Genomic DNA, 23,168 nt, shown 5'->3' on the forward strand with positions numbered 1-23,168 from the left:
GAATCAAAAACAAAACAAACCAAAAAAAAAAAAACAAACCCTCTTAGAACCAATAAGTGATTATACCAAGGTTCCACGATACAAGGTTCATTTATAGAAGTCAATTACTTTCCTATATACCAACAATGCACAAGTGGATTTCGGAATTAAAAACAATACCAATTATATCAGCACCCCCAAAATGAAATATTTAGGTATAAATCCAGCAAAATATGTACAAATCTATATGAGGAAAACTACAAAATTCTGATGAACAAAATCAAAGAACAACAAAATAAATGGAGAGACTTCCACAATCTTGGACAGAAAGACTCAATATCAATAAGATGTCAGTTCTTCATAACTTAATCTATAGATTCAATGCAATCCCAATCAAAATCCCAGTAAGTAATTTTGTGTATTTTGACAAACTAATTCTAAACTTTACATGGAGAAATTAGACCTAGAATAGCCAACACAATATTGAAGGAGAAGAGTAAAACTGGAGGACTATGCTTCCCAAATCCAAGACTCATTATAATCAAGACAGTGTGGTACAGCAAAAGAACTGACAAACATTGATGGAACAGAACAGAGAGCCCAGAAACAGACTCACATAAATATAAGTAACTGATCTTTGATAAAAGAACAAAAGCAAAACAATGGAGCAAAGACAGTCTTTTCAACAAATGGCGCTGGAACCACTGGACAGCCACATGTAAAAGATGAATCTAGATACAGAGCTTACAACGTTCACAAAAACTAACTGAAAATGGACCACAGACCTAAATATAAAACACAAAAGCATGAAACTCCTAGAAGATAACATAGGAGAAAAGCTAAATGACCTTGGGTACAGTGGTGACTGTTTAGATATAACACCATGGGCATAATCCATGAAAAAAATAATTGATAATCTAGACTTCATTAAAAGTAAAAACTTCTGTCTGTGAAAGACAAGGTCAAGAGAATGAGAAGACAAAGCACAGCCTGGGAAAAAATATTTGCAAATGACACACCTGGTAAAGGATCATCCAAAATATACAAAGCACTTCTAAAACTCAACAAGAAGAAAACAAACAGCCTGATTTAAAGATAGGTCAAAGACCTTAACAGACACCTCACCAAAGACAAACAGGTGGAAAATAAGCATATGAAAAGATGCTCAACATCATATGTAATTAGGGAAATGCATATTAAATGAGATAGTACCACACACCTATTAGAATGGCTAAAATCCGGAACAATCACACCACCAAATGCTGACAAGGATGTGGAGATGTTGAGCAAAAGGAACTCATTCACTGCCGGTAGAATGTAAAGTGGTACAGCCACTTTGAAAGACAGTTTGGCAGTTTCTTACGAAACTAAACCTAGTCTTACCATGTGATTTGAGCAGTTATTCTCCTTACTATTTACCTAAATTACTTGAAAACATAGATCCACACAACCTGCACACAGGTGTGTATAGCAGCTTTATTCATAATTGCCAAAACTTGGAAGCAACAAAGATGTCCTTCAATAGGTGAATAGATAAATAAACTGTGATACATTCAGACCAGCGGAATAGTATTTAGCACTAAAAAAGAAATGAGCTATCAAGCCATGAAAAGACAAGAAGGAATCCTAAAAGCATATTACTAAGTGAAAGAATCCAATCTGAATTATACTGTATGATTCCGACTATGTATGCCATTCTGGAAAAGGCAAAACTATGGAGATACTAAAAAGATCAATGGTTGACAGGAATTTATGGAGAGAGAGGAAGGGATGAATAGGCAGAACACAGAGGATTTTTAGGGCAATGAAAATACTCTGTATGACATCACAGTGACAGATACATGTTATTATTATATTTGTCCAAACCCATTAAATGTATAGCAACAAGAGCAAACTGTAATGTTAACTATGGATGCTGGGTGATTATGTCTCAATACAGGTTCATTAGTTGTAACAAACACACCACTCTCATGGGAAATGATGATGGGGTGGGTGGAGCAGGGCATATAAGGAAAATCTCTGTACTTTCCCTTCAGTTTTGCTCTGATCCTTGAACTGCTTTTTAGAACAAAGTCTCAATAAAAAATTCAAATGTAAAAAATAACTGATAATTTAAAGGAAAAAATAATAAAATACTCTGTGGTTCATAATTCATACAGAAGTAAAATATATAACAAAAATTGCATATAAGATGAGAAGATGGAAATGAACGTATAGTGGGAGAAGGTTCTCATACATTGCATGCGAAGTAAAATATTTGAATGTACAGTGATAAACATAATTTTACATACAAATTGTAAACCTCAGAGAAACCCCAAAACAAATAAGCTAAGAGTTATGGTTAAGAAAATGGTAGAGAAAAGACAGAATCTTAAACACGTTCAATTAATCCAAAAGAAGGCCAAATATTTTTAAAAGGGAAATAAAAAACAATTGAGACAAATAGAAAACATAGAGCAATCATATTGATTATGATATTAAATGTAAACACTCCAATTAAAAGGCTGAGTTTGTCAGGTTAGATAAAAAAGGAAGATTCAACAATGTACAAGAAATCCATTTTAAATGTAAAGACACAGATGAATTAAAAGTAAAGAATGGGAGGAGAGTATAAAGTGGTAGACCACAGGCTTAGCATGCACGAAGTCCTGGGTTCAATCCCCAGTATCTCCTCTAAAAATAAATAAACCTAATTACCTCCCCGCCACTGCAGAGATAAAATGATTCAAAAATACAATAATAAATAAATAAATAAAATATAAAAATAAAATGCTTTTTTTAAAAAAAAAAGTAGTAAGAATGAAAAAAGATACACTAATTAAATAAAATCCATGATAATACAAAGGAAAATTACCAAACCACAAAAGGAAGAAGAAAGGAACAAAGAGGATATACCAATTCAACTGCAAAGATAAGTTCAAAATGGCAATAAACACACATCTATCATTAATTACTGTAAATGTTAATGGACTAAATGCTCCAGTCAAAAGACACAGAGTGGCAGACTGGATAATAAAGCAAGAACCTTCAATATGCTGCATACAAGAGACCCACTTTAGGGAGAAGGACACATATAGATTGAGAGAGAAAGGATGGAAAAGGATATTCCATGCAAATGGAAAAGCCAAAAAAGCAGGTGTTGCAGTACTGATTTCAGACAAAATAGACTTTAAAACAAAGGCCATAAAGAAAGATAAAGAAGGACATTTTATAATGATTAAAGGAGTGATACATGATGAGGATATTACACTCGTTAATATATATGCACCCAATATAGGAGCACCTAAGTACATACAAGAATTACTAACAGAGATAAAGGGGGATATTGATGGGAATACAATCATAGTTGGAGATTTTAACACTGCATTAACATCACTAGACAGATCTTCCAGACAGAAAATTAACAAGGCAACAGAGAAATTAAATACTACAATAGAAAAACTAGATTTGGTGGATATTTTCAGAGCATTACACCCCCAAAAAATAGGATATACATTCTTTTCAAGTGCACATGGAACATTTTCCAGGATCGATCATGTACTTGGGCACAAAAGAAACCTCAACAATTTTAAGAAGATAGAAATTATCTCAAGCATCTTTACTGACCACAATGCCATGAAACTGGAAATCAACAACAGAGAAACAAAGGAGAAAAAAAGGAAAGCATGGAGATTAAACAATATGTTATTGAAAAAACAATGGATCAATGAGGAAATCAAAGCTGAAATTAAAAAATACCTTGAGACAAATGATAATGAAAGCACAACCACTCAAAACCTATGGGACACAGCAAAGGCAGTGCTAAGAGGGAAGTTTATAGCGATACAGGCCTTCCTCAAAAAAGAAGAACAATCTCAAATAAACAATTTAACCCACCACCTGAATGAATTAGAAAAAGAACAAAAAGCCCCAAAAAGCAGCAGAAGGAAGGAAATAATAAAGATCAGAGAGGAATTAAATACAATAGAGATTAACAAGACCATAGAAAAAATCAACCAAACCAAAAGCTGGTTTTTTGAAAAAGTAAATAAAATCGACAAACCTCTGGCCAAACTCACAAAGAAGAAAAAAGAGAGAGCACAAATTAGCAAAATAAGAAAGGAAAATGGAGAAATTACAACAAACAAGATAGAAATACAGAATATCATACGAGAATATTATGAAAAACTATATGGAACCAAACTGGATAACCTAGAGGAGATGGACAAGTTTCTGGAAACATACTGTCCACCAAAACTGAATCAAGAGGAATCTGAACACTTGAACAATCCGATCACTAGAAAGGAAATAGAAATAGCAATTAAAAACCTCCCTACGAATAAAAGTCCAGGACCGGACGGCTTCACCGGGGAATTCTACCAAACATACAAAGAAGAACTCATACCAGTGCTTCTCAAACTCTTCCAGACGATTGAAAAGGAGGGATTACTCCCAAACTCATTCTATGAAGCCACCATCACCCTGATACCAAAACCAGGCAAAGACACTACAAAAAAAGAGAATTATAGGCCAATATCACTGATGAACATAGACGCCAAAATCCTCAGCAAAATTTTAGCAAACAGAATCCAACAACACATAAAAAAGATTATACATCATGACCAAGTGGGGTTCATCCCAGGGACACAAGGCTGCTTCAACATACGCAAATCAATCACATATGCAAATCAATCAATGTAATACATCACATCAACAAGAGAAAGGACAAAAACCACATGATTATCTCAATCGATGCAGAAAAAGCATTTGATAAAATTCAGCACCCATTTATGATAAAAACTCTCGCCAAAGTGGGTATAGAGGGAACATATCTCAACATAATAAAAGCTATATATGACAAACCTACAGCCAGCATAGTACTCAACGGTGAAAAACTCAAAAGCTTCCCACTAAAATCTGGGACAAGACAAGGATGCCCACTATCACCACTCCTATTCAACATAGTCCTGGAAGTCCTAGCCACAGCAGTCAGGGCAAGAGAAAGAAATAAAAGGGATCCAAATTGGAAAAGAAGAGGTAAAAGTGTCATTATATGCTGATGACATGTTACTATATATAGAAAACCCTAAAAGGTCCACACAAAAGCTACTAGAGCTGATTGAAGAATTCAGCAAGGTAGCAGGTTACAAAATTAACGTTCAAAAATCAGTTGCATTTCTTTACACTAACGATAAATCAACAGAAGAAGAAAGTAAAGAAACAGTCCCCTTTAAAATAGCACCCAAAGTAATAAAATATCTGGGAATAAATCTAACCAAGGAGGTGAAAGAATTATACACAGAAAACTATAAACCATTGATGAAGGAAATTAAAGAAGACTTTAAAAAATGGAAAGATATTCCATGCTCTTGGATTGGAAGAATCAATATTGTTAAAATGGTCACACTGCCCAAGGCAATCTACAGATTTAATGCAATCCCTATCCAATTACCCAGGACATATTTCACAGAACTAGAAAAAATCATAATAAAATTCATATGGAACCATCAAAGACCTAGAATTGCCAAAGCATTACTGAAGAGAAAGAAAGAGGAATAACTCTCCCAGACTCCCAGACTTCAGACAATACTATAGAGCTACAGTCATCAAGACAGCATGGTATTGGTACCAAAACAGACATATAGACCAATGGAACAGAATAGAGAGCCCAGAAATGAACCCACAAACTTTTGGTCAACTCATCTTTGACAAAGGAGGCAAGAATATACATTGGAATAAAGACAGTCTCTTCAGCAAATGGTGTTGGGAAAACTGGACAGCAGCATGTAAAACAATGAAGCTAGAACACTCCCTTACACCATATACAAAAATCAACTCAAAATGGATTAAAGACTTAAACATGAGACAAGATACAATAAACCTCCTAGAGGAAAACATAGGCAAAACATTATCTGACATACATTTCAAAAATTTTCTCCTAGAAGAAATAAAAGCAAGAATAAACAAATGGGACCTAATGAAACTTACAAGCTTCTGCACAGCAAAGGAAACCAGAAGTAAAACAAGAAGAAAACCTACGGAATGGAAGAAAATTATTGCAAGTGAAACCGACAAAGGCTTGATCTCCAGAATATATAAGCAGCTCATACGACTCAATAAGAAAAAAATAAACCCCCCAATCCAAAAATGGGCAGAAGACCTAAACAAGCAATTCTCCAAGGAAGACATACAAATGATCAAAAAGCACATGAAAAAATGCTCAATATCACTAATTATCAGAGAAATGCAAATCAAAACTACAATGAGGTATCACCTCACACCAGTCAGAATGGCCGTCATTCAAAAATCCACAAATGACAAATGCTGGAGAGGCTGTGGAGAAAGGGGAACCCTCCTACACTGCTGGTGGGAATGCAGTTTGGTGCAGCCACCATGGAAAACAGTGTGGAGATTCCTCAAAAGACTAGGAATAGACTTACCATATGACCCAGGAATCCCACTCCTGGGCTTGTATCCAGAAGGAAATCTACTTCAGGATGACACCTGCACCCCAATGTTCATAGCAGCACTATTTACAATAGCCAAAACATGGAAACAGCCTAAATGTCCATCAACAGGTGACTGGATAAAGAAGAGGTGGTATATTTATACAATGGAATACTACTCAGCCATAAAAACCGACAACATAATGCCATTTGCAGCAACATGGATGCTCCTGGAGAATGTCATTCTAAGTGAAGTAAGCCAGAAAGAGAAAGAAAAATACCATATGAGATCGCTCGTATGTGGAATCTAAAAAACAAAAACAAAAACAAACAAACAAACAAAAACAAAGCGTAAATAAAGGACAGAAATAGACTCACAGACAGAGAATACAGACTTGTGGTTACCAGGGGGGTGAAGGGTGGGAAGGGATAGACTGGGATTTCAAAATTGTAGAATAGACTACACTGTATAGCACAGGGAAATATACACAAAATGTTATGATAACTCACAGAGAAAAAAATGTGACAATGAGTGTGGATATGTCCATGAATAACTGAAAAATTGTGCTGAACACTGGAATTTGACACAACATTGTAAAATGATTATAAATCAATAAAAAATGTTAAAAAAAAAGATACACTATTCAAGCACTAATTATAAGAAAACTAGAGAGGCTGTATTAATTAGGCAAAGGAGATTTCAGAATAAAGATATTCTACAATGACAGACGAGTTAATTCATCAAGAAGACATAATCTTAATTGTATACACAACTAATATCAGAGCTTAAATTCCAGGAAGAAAAAATTGATAGAATTGAAAGAAGCAAATCCACAATTATAGGGCTTTCAGCACTCTTCTCTACTTTATAAGTAGACCAAAAAAAAAAAAAAAATCAGTAAAAGTAAAGACATGAACATCATAATCAGCCAACTTGAGCCAACTGACATTTATAGACTACTACACCAAGTAACAGAGCAGTAGTCTATAAACAAATACACAGTCTTTCTAAGAACTCAGAGCATTCACCATTTAAAAGAATTTTATTTAAAATATTATTTAGAAGAATTTAAGAGAATGGAAATAATACAAAATAGGTTCTCTAACCACACAAATCACAGATCAATAAGAGAAAAATATCTCTGGAAAAAATATTTAGTGTTTAGTTACTGCAAATAAATTGGGAAGTCAGAAAGAAATCAAAAGGAAAATGAGAAAAGAAAGTAACATAATATCAAAACCTGGTGATGCAGATAAAGCAGAGGGAAATGGATAGCTTTCAATGGTTGTCTTAGGGGGAAAAAAGGTCCAAAATCAATTATCTAAGCTTCAATCTTAAGAAATTAGAAAAAGAGTAAATTAAAACCAAAAAAAGTAAAATAAAGCAGAAATCAATGAAATAGAAAGTGGAAAGCATTAAAGAAAAATCGACAAAAACAGAATTGTTTTTAAAGATAATAAAATATATAAACTTCTTAGATTGATCAAAATAGAGACAAAAATAGAAATTATGACTATCAGAAATGAAGAAAGTATATTAGTAGAGACCCTACTGATACTTTTTTTTTAAAGAATATTTTAACATTATGTCAATAAATTCAAAAACTTGAAATGGACAAATTTCTTGAAAGATACCAATCTTTAAGACCAATATCTTTATTAGCATAGATGCAAAAAATTCTTAACAAAACGTAGTAAATCAAATCCAGCAACAAAGAAAAAGGGTACTACATATGACCAAGTGAGTTTTATCTCAGCTTTAATCTGAATGTGAGGTTGGGTCAACATCCACAAACCAATCAAAGAAATATACTATATCCACAGGATACAGGAGTAAAACCATATGATCCTACCAATGGATGCAATAAAATTTTAAATATAAAATTTAACATTCATTTATTATAAAACTTTCAGCAAACTAGGATAATAGAAGGAAACTTCCTCAACATGATAAAGGGCATATTCAAAATACCTACAGCAAACATACTTAATGGTTCTGTTACCCTCTAAGATTTGAACAAGGCAAGGATATCCACTCTCATCACTCCAATTCAACCTTGTACTGCATCTCCTAGTCACTGTCATAAAGCAAGAAATCATATTACAAGCCAAACACTGTAAAAGAAGTAAAATAATGTTTACCAGAGAATGTAAACATACAGCTCTGTGTACTTAGAAAGTCCTACAAAATCTCCATAAATACCAACTAGAACCAAAAAGTTATTTAACAAGGTTGCAAGTTACATAGTCAATATATGTAAATGAATTCTACTTCCACAATAGCAACACAAACCTGGAAAAGGAAATTGTAATTGGAATCATACAATATTTGTCTTCTTCTGACTGGCTTATTTCTCTTAGCATAATCTGTTAAATCTTTGTTGCAACAATGTCAGAATTTCCTTCCTTTTTAGGATTAAATATTCCATATATACACCATGGATTTGTTTATCTATTCATCTCTCGATGAACATGTATGTTTCTTTTCACCTCTTGGCTATTGTGAATAGTGCTACTATGAACACTTGTTTACAAGCACATGTTCCAGTACTTGCTTTCAATTCTTTTGGATATACACCTAAAAACAGAATTGTTGGATCACATGGTGATTCTATTTTTTTTTAACTTTTTGAAAAATTGGGAACAGGTTTTTCAGTTAAAATTATAAAAAGGAAGAAACTTAGAATGAACTCTCTGGTGTTGAATTGGAATTAAGATGTATTGGTATGAATACATAATTTTTAACATGTAGAGAAAAATATAAATATATACTTGTGAGCATATACTGGTATACATGTGTATGTAAATTTTTCCAAAAGGAGCCTTTAAATTGTAAATCAGACACATTAATTATAATCTTAATATAGCAAATGTTACTAAAAGCAGCAATTCAAAACCATAAATCTTTTTGAAAGTGCACAAAGTAATGATAAGGTCAGTTGGCAGTAATGCAGCTATTACCAAGTATGAATGAAATTGCTGGAGTGCGAGTCAGGGTGACCTTACCAGGCTTTATGCTGACCTCCAGGTGGGGAAGACACCCTCTTCCTCTTTTCACCTTTTCAAGCCCAGAGCCTCCGGAGCTTGAGTAGAGAAAGTGCAGGTGCGCGTGCGTACACACACACACACAGACACACACACACACACACTACTTAGCTCTGACACACACACACACACACACACACTACTTAGCTCTGACACACACACACACACACACACACTACTTAGCTCTGACACACACAGACACACTACTTAGCTCTGACACACACACACACACACACAACTTAGCTCTGACACACACACACACAAACACACACACACACACTACTTAGCTCTGACACACACACACAGACACACTACTTAGCTCTGACACACACACACACACACTACTTAGCTCTGACACACACACACAAACACACACACACACTACTTAGCTCTGACACACACACACTACTTAGCTCTGACACACACACACACACACAAACACACACACACACTACTTAGCTCTGACACACACACACAGACACACTACTTAGCTCTGACACACACACACACACAACTTAGCTCTGACACACACACACACAAACACACACACACACAACTTAGCTCTGACACACACACACAAACACACACACACACAAACACACACACACACTACTTAGCTCTGACACACACACACACACACAAACACACACACACACTACTTAGCTGACACACACACAGACACACTACTTAGCTCTGACACACACACACACACTACTTAGCTCTGACACACACACACACACACTACTTAGCTCTGACACACACACACACACTACTTAGCTCTGACACACACACACAGACACACTACTTAGCTCTGACACACACACACACACTACTTAGCTCTGACACACACACACACACACACTACTTAGCTCTGACACACACACACACACACACACACACTACTTAGCTCTGTCTGCTAAAAGGGCCTAGAATGGCAACCCCAACAGCAATAAGCAAAGCTAACATCCAAAACTCAGCTTCCAAATAGTACTTAAAAGAAAGCAGGGTTCTTTGGAAAAATCGATGAATCTGGGACTGGGGCAGGGAAATGTCAAGATGAAAATGACCCTGGAACATCTTACTGTGCCAGAAAGCACGTAAGTACTCCAAAAATGATGGATACATGTCAGAAGGACAAAAGCAGCTTAACTGAACTCCCACTTCCCACTTGAGCATCTAAATAAATAATATTATTAATGGATTATCACTCATTGAATAAAATGGAAAATCATGAGTCCATAAAGATATAAATAAAAGAAATGAACTGAATGTTTGATGAGGAAATGCTATTTCTATAGTTTCAGAGTTCCTCCCTATAGTCCTCTTTATAAAGGGAGAAAGATTACTGTGATGCCTAGCAGACATCATATTAATCAAGTTATCAAAGTAATCATCTGTAATTAAATAAAACGAAACTATTTGCCACCTCATAGGATGCAATGGGAAGAACACAGCATCACTGTTCTGACATCCTTGCCAAAGATACATAACTCTAATCCAATTATAGTAAAGCCCCAAATTGAGAGACATTCTAGAAAGGCTGCTTTTCTGAAGTGTTAAGGTGATGAAAGTCAAAGAAAAACTGAAGAACTGTTCCAGACTGAAGAAAATAGCAAAATGATAACTAAATGCAGTGTATGATTCTGAATTGGACCCTTCTGCTACAAAATCTTCACAGAGACAACTGGCAGAATTTGAACTAGTTCTGAGTATTAGATAACAATGAATCAATTATAACTCCTTGATTTTTAAGGTTATATCAAAGAATGTCTTTGCTTATAGGAAATAGACACTGAAGTATTCCAGTATGATGGGACATAATATCAACAACTTACTCTCAGATGGTTCAGGGGAGAAAACATGTATATTTGTATTATATTCCCAATTTTTGCATAATCTTGTGACTAGGTCAAAATCTTTAAAAACTATAATAAACAAAGAAAGAAACAAATCTACCTATCTACCTATCTACTTATCAGTCAGACAACTGGTCAATTAACAAAGTATTTAAAGTTATCTTTCCATACCCACTATCAATGACTGAAAAGCTTCTATATGGCAATTGTAGATTCTACTATCACCAAATATATACGCACATGTCAGGTAGACTGCTATATGTATTTCATTAAATATTTCTACATATCAAGAAAAGTAACTGTCAAATCTTTCTGAAACATTCACCAAGTTCATTTAACATGATAAAGGAGATTTGAGATTTTTGACAATTAGCCTTTCTATTTCCACTACAGAGGTCACTATTATGTCTTCTACAAGCTCTTAAAATATCGTAATTATTGGAGCTGAGGGAAACTCACTCAAACAATTACCCATCCATTCTATCACCCTGCCCTTACGCAAATTTGCAGAAAAAGCAAGAAGTTCCCACTGAAGCCGCCAACTTCTCGCCTCACTTAACCAAGAGTAAAACAGCACAGGACAAGGGTTGGTAAACTTTCTTTAAAGGGCCAGAGAGTAAATATTTTAGGTTTGTGAGCCATATCATCTCTGTCACAACTACTCAACTCTACCATTGTAGCACAAAAGCAGATACAAACAATACGTAAATAAATGTAAACTGTGTTCCCCCAAATTTATAAAAACAGGCAGCGGGCCATATTCAGCCCATGGATTGCAGTTTGCCAACTCCTGGCATAGAAAAAAACAGTTAGATCAAAAAATTATGCATCATAATAGACCACTTAAGATTTGGATTTTTAAAAGCCTTTTCTATGACCATGATAATTAGGTGAAAAGTAAAAGCTATAATCCAAATTCTGTTTTTAAAAAGTGTATGTGTAATACATATTATATATATATTTTTTCAGTGGCCACAAATTCTTCCCATCTCTATATGTAAGTTCCTTTTGCATGGTCACTTTGCAGCTCTTCTCACCAAGAAGTGAATTCCAGCCCCTGGATCTGGGTTATTCCATGTGACTTACTTTGGTGACTGAGATATTAAGAAGCATGACACAAACATAGGCTCAAAAGGTATTTGCACACTGGGGTTTGCTCTCTTGCTGCTCCTAGAACCCTCAGGCCACCATATACATAAGCTAGGGTTACTCTGCTGGATGATGAGATGCTTACCCCACAGTCCCAGCCAACTCCCAACCAATCCTATGAAGCAGAACCACCTTGCTGACTTGCAGCTGACCTGCAGCTGACCTGCAGCTGACCACGGATGCATGAGTGGCCCAGCTGAGATCAGCAGAAGAAATGCCCAGCTGTGCCAGACTAAACTGCTGACCCCCAGAATAGTTAGCTAAATAAATGGTTGGTTTGTTACACAGCAATTGGTAACTAATTATGCGTGTGTGTTGTGTGTGTGTGTGTGCCCGCACATGTGTGTATATGCAAAAGGATAGCAACCAAAACGACAGGGGTTGATAGTGAGGGAATAGTTGAATTAAACACCAATGTTAATAAGTATACATTTTGATGATTTCCAAATTTTAACTAAGGAATAGATAATCCCTTTGTAGTCAAAAAAAGTTAATGTCATTAAAATATACATAACTCAACATCAATAAAGTATTTTTCATTATTTCCACTAAATATTGAGAGCCTAAAAAATATGGACATTCTTTACCTGATACATTTGAATGAGTTCACAGATTTTAAGTTCTATCAGAGTTTGGGGACAAATAATTCCAGTTACATAGAAAACTAAGCAAATGACAAGACAAGACAAATATTAGCACTAGAAAAAAATAAAACCTGGTTTAGGGAAAGAACTGTTAACCATAATATAATGTTTGGCTCAGTTTTTAATAATATTTATATAATTTACAATAATGTAAGCACAAATATTGTGAGGCTTGAGGGGGAGAAGTAGTGAGAAAATTCGAAAGGATAGTAGGAAGATAATGGAAGGTATCCAAAATCAAAAATTCAAGAGAAAGGCAGTATATGCACGTTATTTTTTATAAAGTAAATAAATATCAGAATAAACAGGTAAAAAGATAAAAAAAATGATTGACTTCAGACAGTGGGGAATTGGTAGAGAACAGAATTAGGGAAGTAGTCTACACCTTTTTATTTGAAGCCACACAGAACTCTTTGACTCTGACTATATACACACAAGCTTCGAAAAAAAAAAATGTAAAAAAAAAAAGTCCAGGAACTAATCCAAGTATATATAAGAATTTAGGATATGATAATAGCAAAACTTCAAATCAGGAAAAAATATTCTTTAATTGACACTGGAACAATGGATCATCTGTTTGGAAAAGCATACAGTTAAGAGACTGACCTCAAAAATATTAAAATACATCCAATAAACGAGGGTTAAATGTAAAGAAATTTTTTTAATATAACAGAACTATTGAAAATATCTGTTGTAAATTTATACAAAAAGTTGCAGAAAGATTCTCATGAAAGTGTTCATTTTGTTTACATCTGGGAAGCAGAAAGGGGGATGGGAGTAATATTTCAAGGGAGAATATTATCATTTTTACTCTGTACTGGTTTATACTGTTAATTTTTTCAAACAATGTATATTCCCCATAATTATTTTTTAATTTGAGTTTAAAATTTTGTTTGACTCTTTAGTAAATACACAAAATGTATGTATTTTGTGTATTTCCCCAACTGCAAATGAGCTGTTCAAAAGAAGATATTTTAATGCTAGACATTACTGAATAATAAAATCTGTTTTCTCTTGTTAAACAACTGTCTTTTCCTCACAAGAAAATAAAACAAAAAAATTTCAGTCATTCCTCTTCTTTCCTTTTCTTCCACTTATAATCCATGAATCTATAGTCACCCAATTTTAGAACTAGGCTCAAATCATGGTTCTACCATATACCTGTAGTTATGACCACAGTAAAAGAATATAGTATCTTTGGGCTTCAATCTTCTTATCTATAAAATGAGACTAATATTTGCTCTACTTTCTTCACAGTGATGATATAAGGATATATGAGAGAACAAATTGCCTGGCACAAACGTATATTCCAAAAAGTTATCATTACATCATTAGCACTAACTGTTAAGAAAATGTAAGTTATTGTTTTTAACTGTCTGGCATATAATAGTTTTCAAAGATTTTGCTGCCTTCAATAAATTATACTTCAACTAGATGCTAATATTATTTAACAACTTGTTCCTACAGTAGCTAAAGAAATTAAAATAAATCTTTTGTTTATAGTAAGCACCAATTTACCTCTTGGGCTCTGAAATCATTATTTGATCTTTTATTTTTATGTGCTAGTACATAAAAAACTACAACCAAAATATACTGCATAAGAAGAAAAAAGACATAAAAACCTGCTGTTAAGTCTCCTCTATTTAAGTACTGTCACACCTCCTTAAGTATATGGATGTGAGTAAAAGTTGTAAGCCACAAGAAACAGTGGTAAATAGTAAACTTCCTTAACTTTAGCTATTTTCCCATTCATCTATTCAACAAATATGTGAGCACCAAGTTGGTGCAAGTCCTGTGCCAGATGCTGGTTACAAAAAATGAACAAGAGAGACATCACACTTGTCCTTATGGACAGCCTGCCAAGCAGGCAAATAAAACTGTGAAACCTATAAATAAATATGTAATCATAAACTCTGGTAAGCATCATAAAGAAAAGAACAGGGTGTTGAGAGAGAGACTCAAAGAGGAACTAGTCTTAAATAAATTATATAATATGACCTGGAACAGTACAAAAATGAACTGTCTTTAAAGGTCATCTGGAAGAATTCATTTGGAAGCAGAACAGTGAGGTGGCTGAGAGGATCAATTCTAGAGCCAGACTGCCTGGGTTTCAAACTACCTCAACCCATCAGCTTTGTGACATGAACTTAAATTCTCTGTGCCTCAATTTCCTCATCTGTCATCGAGGAAGATATTAATACCTTCCTCATAAGCTTATTGCAAGGACTGAATCTTTTGTTTTATTTTAAAAATTGTCAAATTCACAAAAAAAGTCAAAAGAACTTAAAATAAGCATTAACTCACATGAACCTGTATTTACCAGGTAAATTAGTGTTTCTAGGCTGCTTAGGAGAGTTTCTGAAACATGGTATGCATCATTTCACTATATAGTATAGCAGTTATTTTAATAAAAGTAAATCAAAACTATAAGGAAAATGACTTGTAAAATACTTTTCTGAGTAAATTGATTATATTCTCCTGAAAGCCTAGAGAATATCTCTAGTATTAAAGGGAGGGAGGGGAAGGAGGAGGAAAGAGAAGGAGAGAAAAAGAGAGAGAAAGAAAAGAAAGTAAAGGTAGGAATGTTAAGGGGAAGAAAAAGAAAAACAGCCCCAAGGCTTTGCCCAATATCAACATTTTATCCAAGATCAACAGTGCACTCTGCTGGACCCATCTCTTTCCTACACATTAGGCAAAAATAGTCAATTAAAATAATAAACACTACAGCTACCTCAAATCAAAGAATTACTTTTATAAAAATATATACACAATGTTATTATTTATTTAATAAACAAATAAAAAGCAGTGTATAAGCATAAGAATGTGTCTGTGAAAATATCTCACCTATTGTAAGGATTTATTAAAAGAATTAAGAGAATATAAATGATTATGAATGGCAGAACAAGGTAATATCAAAATGGTAACATTCTATTCAAAAATATGGTTTTTCTTAATGATTATGAATGGCAGAACAAGGTAATATCAAAATGGTAACATTCTATTCGAAAATATGGTTTTTCTTAACTGTATTTTGACCACATGAAGACTGATGTTTTACTAGTTCTTTTACATATGAATTATCCATATAAAAACATAAATCTAAAATGTAAGAAAAGGGAACAAGCAGGAGACACTGGAAGCTAATTCATATAAGAAAGGAGATATTAACATCATTTTCTGATTTGAAGAGGAAACTGGAGGTAATTGGAAGGTAAGAAGCTAAATACTCAATTCAATTTACAGGTTGAAACCTAAATTATTTTAATAAAAACTAAGAAAATTTGAAAGAAAAATATAGCTTCATAAAAAAGCTTAATGTCGAATTTAGAGGAAAACAGAAATTACTGAACTAATTTATCATTTAATATATGGAGGAAAGTTTTCCAAAAAATAATACAACTGCAGATTTTAAATGTATCGGGGGGAGGGTATAGCTCAAGTGGTAGAGCTCATGCTTAGCAAGCATGAAGTCCTGGGTTCAATCCCCAGTGCCTCCTCCAAGAATAAATAAACCTAAACTCAATTACCTCCTCCCACAAAAACAAAAAAACATTGACGTTACATTCTAACAGGGCAAATAGATAACAAACAAGTAGACAAATAAATTCAAATAGTAAGGGCTACTAAGAAAATAAGATACTGTGAAAGAAAATGAATGAGAAAACATTGGCAGAGACAAACATACAGCATCATATTACTATTAACGATTGAACATTAAAAGCTCCTCAGATGACTTCTCCAAATGTAAGGCTTCTGTGAAGATAACTAACAATTTTCCCCCATTTAGAATTTTCAAGAATTTAAGTATTTTTTAAAAGTATTTTCAAGAATTTGAAAGAAGGCTCTTTGAAGGCAAGGATTATGGTATTCATTCACTCGTCTACAACTAGGTTCCTGGCAATAGGTTAAGTGCTTGGAATATGAAGATGAATAAAACAGCCAGTCTTCAAGGAGGTCTCAGTTTACTAGAAAACCTGGTGGTGTCTATAATGGAACTCAGAGCCTGTGGAAAAGGTTTTAAGATTAAGTGTTAAAAACTGAGAAATAAAAAGAACATTCCAGATGGGAATCTAACTCAAAACTGGGCACACCAAGGAAGGCTTCCTGAAGGATTAGCAGAAGTCAGTCAAAAAAAAGAGAGTGGGAAGAAGGAGAAAGGGAAAAAGAATGCAAAAAGTTTATAAGGGCCTAAAGACTATGTAGGCAAACAGGAGTTTTAAGTGAAGACTTCGGCGATTTGTCAGTGAGTTTTTTACTTTCCCTACTTGAAAAACTAAATACACAGACAGAAATATATGAAACAGTAGTTTTTAAGATATAGGACATTAGGCAGGGAAGAATGATTCCCTGAGGAATGGGAAACAAATGAGATTAAGCCTTATGATCATCTCAGTTTATTGTCCTGAGAGAGATTCCAGGCTGTGGCATGAGGAAGGGGAACTCAGATACAGCCCAGCAAACCCAAGTTGAAGAGACATTGCTGAGGGTCCAGGCAACCAAGAAGACTAAATTTCACAGGGAAGAACACCGGAGGGGAGAGAGCTGCAGCAAAGAATGAACTCCAGAGACCTGCAGAAGGACCTCTCAAGTACCTAGTAGAGCACCGATCAGTACATGCCAGTGAGGAAACAATCCAAGACAGTGGCAGGCAGCACCTGAAATGATGGGGCACTCATATAGAGCATAGAACAGTGCCTGTGCCCACCAGCCAGACTAGAAAAACCTCCCAATTCATGGAGCATTAGGTAGAGGATTCAGGAGGAACAAACCTCTATTGAGGTGGCCCGAAACTAAACCCTGCTCAGGTCCTAACTAACAAATACTAAAAGCAAGGTCCAAAAGGATCATCTGATTCCAAGTAATTTAACTGCTTCCCAGACAAAACTCAAGAGTATTTACAGAAATACAATAACATCCAGTACCCAACAAGATTAAATTCACAATATTTGGAACTCAATAAAAAATCACCAGGCATGACTCCACTGACATAAAACTGTGAAAATGAAAACTAATCTACAATGACCGGAAAAAAAAAAATCTGTCGTTGCCTGAGGATGGAGGAAAGAAAAATGTTCTTTGGTCTATCTTGAATTTAGGATGGATCTTTTCCAGGCATCATTTTGCAGTATCATATACAGGTCACTCAGAAAATATTTGGTTTACTGATTTTACAGATCTTACAAATGTTAATATACTTCGTTACACAATTGCAAAAATTCACATTATATAACATCACCTCCAATAAATACCATCAAAAAAGTCTTGAACTATCAGAAAACTAAGCTCACAATGGTATATACAATTTTTTAAAATTCTAATTTTTCACTTGAAAGCTCAGGTTTTATCAAGCTCACTTTATTTTCAAGATTACCATAGTTAGTCTGTTAGTGATTGTTTCAAGTAAAAACAATCTTCTGTGAAAAAAGGGGCTAGTTCAGCTCACAATCCAAACTAGTCTACAAGTGCTTTTCCTCAAGACAACTGATTTACCACTGAATGTGGAAGTTTTATGAAAACTACTCATTTCATCACATAGAATGTTAAAAATCTCAAGGGTGAAGATTTAACAAAATAAGTAATTTCATTCCTTTATCAAGGACATTCTTAAGTGAAACTGGCTTTTCTTACCTGTGCATAACAATGGTGAAGAAAATGACTATTAATACAATACACTATCTTCACTGCACTAAAGCACCAACAGTTTTACCAGTCTTTGCTTTTGCACCACCAGTGCAAATGTCAAGACAGTAAAAAAAAAAAAAAGGCAAGCAACATCTTAACATCACTATGAAAATACTTCTGACTTTACAAACTGCCTGAAAAAAATCTCAGGAATCTCCAGAGCTCCCTTGAGAACTGCTGCCCTAAGGACACTGAAAGAACTTTGGGAAGTGGAGTTCACAAACATTAGAATGTAGAGAAGGAAAAAACTTTCAGATCTCATTCTGGTCCAATTCTCTTATTTTATAAATGAGGAAACCAGGGCACAAAGAGCATGGGTTTGCCATCTCACACAGTAGCAGTAATGTGATAGCACTTAGACTTCTGAGTTGTGTTCTACTCTGCTTTGATTACACTATTTTTCCTCTTTTTCAAAAATGGATTTAGCAAATTCCATACTTCCCTTCTTTAAACTAAGCAATGATATAAATACGTACATTTTGTGGAGAAAAGGAGTTTATCTCTCCTAACGGAGAGTTGAGTTTTGCGGTCTTTCCTGAAGCAACTTTTGCATCCGAATGGGGTACCTCCTTTTCAAAACAATGACGTTTTCTAATCTGTAAACACAGAACCAACATGAAGTTTAATGTAAACTAAAAGTTTAATGAGACTAGTTGTTCTCAAAGATCAAAATAGCTATAGTGAGTTTTTCCAGCATTAAAAAAAAAAAAGACTACTTCTAACTGGCAACAATCAAAAAATTTCTAAAAATACAAATAAAATAGACTTAAATAAAACAGAATGACTTAAATTAAATAGAATGTAGTAATACCTCTCAAATTCCAACTAAAATAGCTTTAATTAGTGATATGTCACAACTATAGTATTGTAAAATGATCTTTCAGTAAATCACCATATGGACACCAAGTATAGTATTATAGCAAACTTCACAAATCTAATTGGAAAATAAAAGTAAATAAAAATGGAAATCTCTACCAGGGGGAAGGGGGTGGGAAGGGACAAATTGGGAGTTCAAGATTTGCCAATACTAACTACTATATGTAAAATAGATTAAAAACAAATTTCTTTTGTATAGCATAGGAAACTATATTCAACATCTTGTAGTAACCTATAATGAAAAAGAATATGAAAACAAACATATGTAGGTATATGTATGACTGAAATATTATACTGTCCATGAGAAATTGATAACACACTGTAACTGACTATACTTCAGTAAAAAAAAAAAAAGAAAACTAAATTGAAAAAAATAAAAAATTTGAATGTAAAAATTCATTATTTCCTACATAATAAAATCAATTACTTCATTACTATTATTACTATTACTTACTAGATACTTGATAATCCAAATTGTATTTGACTAAATTTCTTTTATAAATACCATTGTTTTCTTTCCAAACTGTCTATGCTTTTTCTACTTGCCAAAAACCTACTTACTTAAATTATAAAGGGGGAAAAAAGTATTTCTATTGATAATTCCATTCCTACCAAAAAAAAAGAGAACCAACAAAGTCAAGGAATAATTGCTGTATGTTGAGTCCAACTTCACAACACCGAAATCTATGTACACATCTTGCAGGGGTAAAAAATCTCTAGATTCACACTTCATTGGTAGTTGGTGCTTTTCCAAATATAACCTGGAAAATTGATTCATTCTATTTCTAAAAACAAGTGTAATTACAGAAGATAATAAATGGAAAAGATAAACTACATAAAAATGCAAACACTTTTTGAGTATATTCAAATAAAAATATACAATTCTCTACAAATGACATGCTAATTAATAATAATCTTTTTTATTTGTAACTAAGTCTGTTAAAGTCATAGTCTCCCTATCTCAGTGCAATGAACTCTTATGAGTAAATATTGCATTCACCTATGAAACATACATTTCATTTAAAATTTCTAGTAATGTAGGTCAATAATTTTTAGAAATAAACATATTTTATAATATATTGATATCAAAAACTCAATAAATAAGAGTAAACCTTGTCACTATATTAAAACTATCAATACCAAAAACATCTGTGACCTAAATATTCATATCAGAGGTATTTTGGCCAAAAGAAAATACCATTATTAGCTAAAAACAGAGGAATTAAGAAGTACTAAGTAGCTCTACATGCCTTAAGTAAATATTTTACTGTCAAATTTTCTTTATATACAAAAAAGCATCATGCAGTTTCACTGTAACACGCTACTATGAATAATCTACTATAATAACAAACTCCTTTGCAATTAGTAACTATATAAAATGAAATTATAATAATTTATAATTTAATTTACATCTGTGACACTACCCAACTTATCTCTACAAATGCCACTGAAAACTCAGTTGATACTTGAAGACCTCGCTCAGCTATAACTCACAGGGTTATTTCCCTGCCAGTAAACTGTTTACCTGCTGTGTAGTTTCTAAGGGTCGGATTCTTTTCTTCTCTACTTGAAAATCATCATTTTCATCTCTGTTCATGGATGCCTGTTTCTTAGCAGATAGTTTCGCAGCCAGTGTAGTTTTTTCAGGAGAGTCTTATATAAGAAGTCATTGAAAAATTAGTATAAGTAACTTACATTTAGGCAATTTTTCTAGAAAAAAATTGGAATCAAGATGTAAGACTTTAATCCATAAAAATACTGAATCACTATGCTATATACCCAAAACTAGTATTGTAAATCAACTATATTTCAATTTTAAAAAGATGTTCAGACTTATTTCTAAAAACCTAGTAACATACTTTAAAACAGGAAATGGTAAACATCTTTTAAAAGCGCTTATTTACCACTCAGTTTACTTTAACAAAGACACAGCAAAATTTTTGAGAAATGTACTTTCAATAGGGAAGTCCAATTTTGATTTTTAATAGGTTTATGCTTTTATAGAACACTCCTGATAACACGGTTTAAAAAATATAACTATAAAATTCTCTCAAAAATTTTTCATCTCTATAAAAATCTTTATTTACAGTGTCTCAATGTTCCTTTTCTACTAAGTTTCTCAATGTTCTTTAGGCTTAAAAATAAAGTAGAATCAAGCTCCTATAATCTGCTTTTTAATCCCACAATTCTGAAAGCTCAATCTTAAGGTTACCAGTGACCTCAATCACCAAATATTATCCCCACTGCATGAATATAAACACTAGGTTTTAAAGAAGTAACATGCTCACATCATACAGCTACTAAAAGGCAGAGCCTGGATGTGACTGACTCCTGCTGTCTGACTCCAAAATCCATACACATAACCTCTAGGCATACAGCCAAACACAACACTGTCTTCTTGGAACATAAGAAAAACATTTCCTTTTGCCTTAATGTCTTAACACTGTTCTTAACCATTCCTATACATTAGTTTCTCCCTTTCCCTAAATGTGAGTGTTCTTCAAAGTGCCTTCCTTACTCTTGGCTCTTCTCTACAGTCCCTCCACTCCTAGGGCTTGAATTCATTTAACAAGCATTCATTATACTGAGTCCATATAATTCCAGACACCATGGAAAAACAATGAAGACAGTTCCTGGCCTTAAAGGATTCACAGACTATTAGGAGAGAAAGTCCTATAAGCAGGTCCAAAATCGTTTCCAAAAAACAAGTTTGAACCTCCACAAACACTTAAGTGATCTATGTCACACAGCACTGGTTTTTCAAGCTTCTTTTGAAGAAGACTGCATTTTTTAAAGAAATATTGTTTAAAATCTCTAAAATAGGATGAAAGACCTAGAACTTCCCTGATCCACTGTCCCCTTCTCTCTATAAGCTATGTTGCTTCCTAAGACTCTCAGGAACATAGTTTGAAAACTACTATATTCTAAAATCTTACTAGTTCTGCCTTTCATACCTAGGTCTTTAATCTACCTGGAGTGAATGTTTGTGTATGGAGCAAAGCAGGGCTCCAATTTTAATTTTTTCCATATGGATATTGAAAATAGCACAGTACCACCCATAGAAAAGTCCCTCCAGTGTCTTCTGCTCTGTAGGAGCACTTATTGTAAAAAAAAAAAAAAAAAAAATCAAGTCTCTGTATATATGTGAAACAGAATTTGGAGTCTCTATTGTTTTCCACTGTGCTAATACCAAACGATTTTAATTATTATAGCTATTTTAATAAATCAGGATATTGCACAGATCAAGTCCTTTCACCTTGACTTGCTTCTTGCAAACTGTTCTGGCCATTGTTAGTACTTTGCATTTCCATATATATTTTAGAAAAAATATGTAATTTTGAGATCTATAATTTTCTGGTAAACTAGTTAAATAACTATAAAACAAATCTAGATCAGTGGTTCTCAACTGGGGGCAATTTTAACAACCTTACTCTCTACTCCAGGGACACTGGACAACGTCTGAAGACATTTTTGGTTGTCAGAAGATGGGGGGTGGGGAAGGATGTACTACT

General features: G+C 33.9%; 1 protein-coding gene across 1 annotated transcript in view; it reads right to left on the minus strand.

Annotated features, from left to right (window-relative positions):
• BRIP1 (BRCA1 interacting protein C-terminal helicase 1) overlaps positions 1 to 23,168 on the minus strand; it is a 136,900-nt gene that overhangs the window by 104,617 nt on the left and 9,115 nt on the right. Inside the window, 2 exon segments of the mRNA XM_032498371.1 lie at positions 19,257 to 19,376; positions 21,182 to 21,309. Of these exon segments, the coding sequence (XP_032354262.1) occupies positions 19,257 to 19,376; positions 21,182 to 21,309 (248 nt within the window).

Source organism: Camelus ferus, chromosome 16 (assembly GCF_009834535.1).
Source record: "Camelus ferus isolate YT-003-E chromosome 16, BCGSAC_Cfer_1.0, whole genome shotgun sequence".
In the NCBI taxonomy this organism is placed as follows: Eukaryota; Metazoa; Chordata; class Mammalia; order Artiodactyla; family Camelidae; genus Camelus; species Camelus ferus.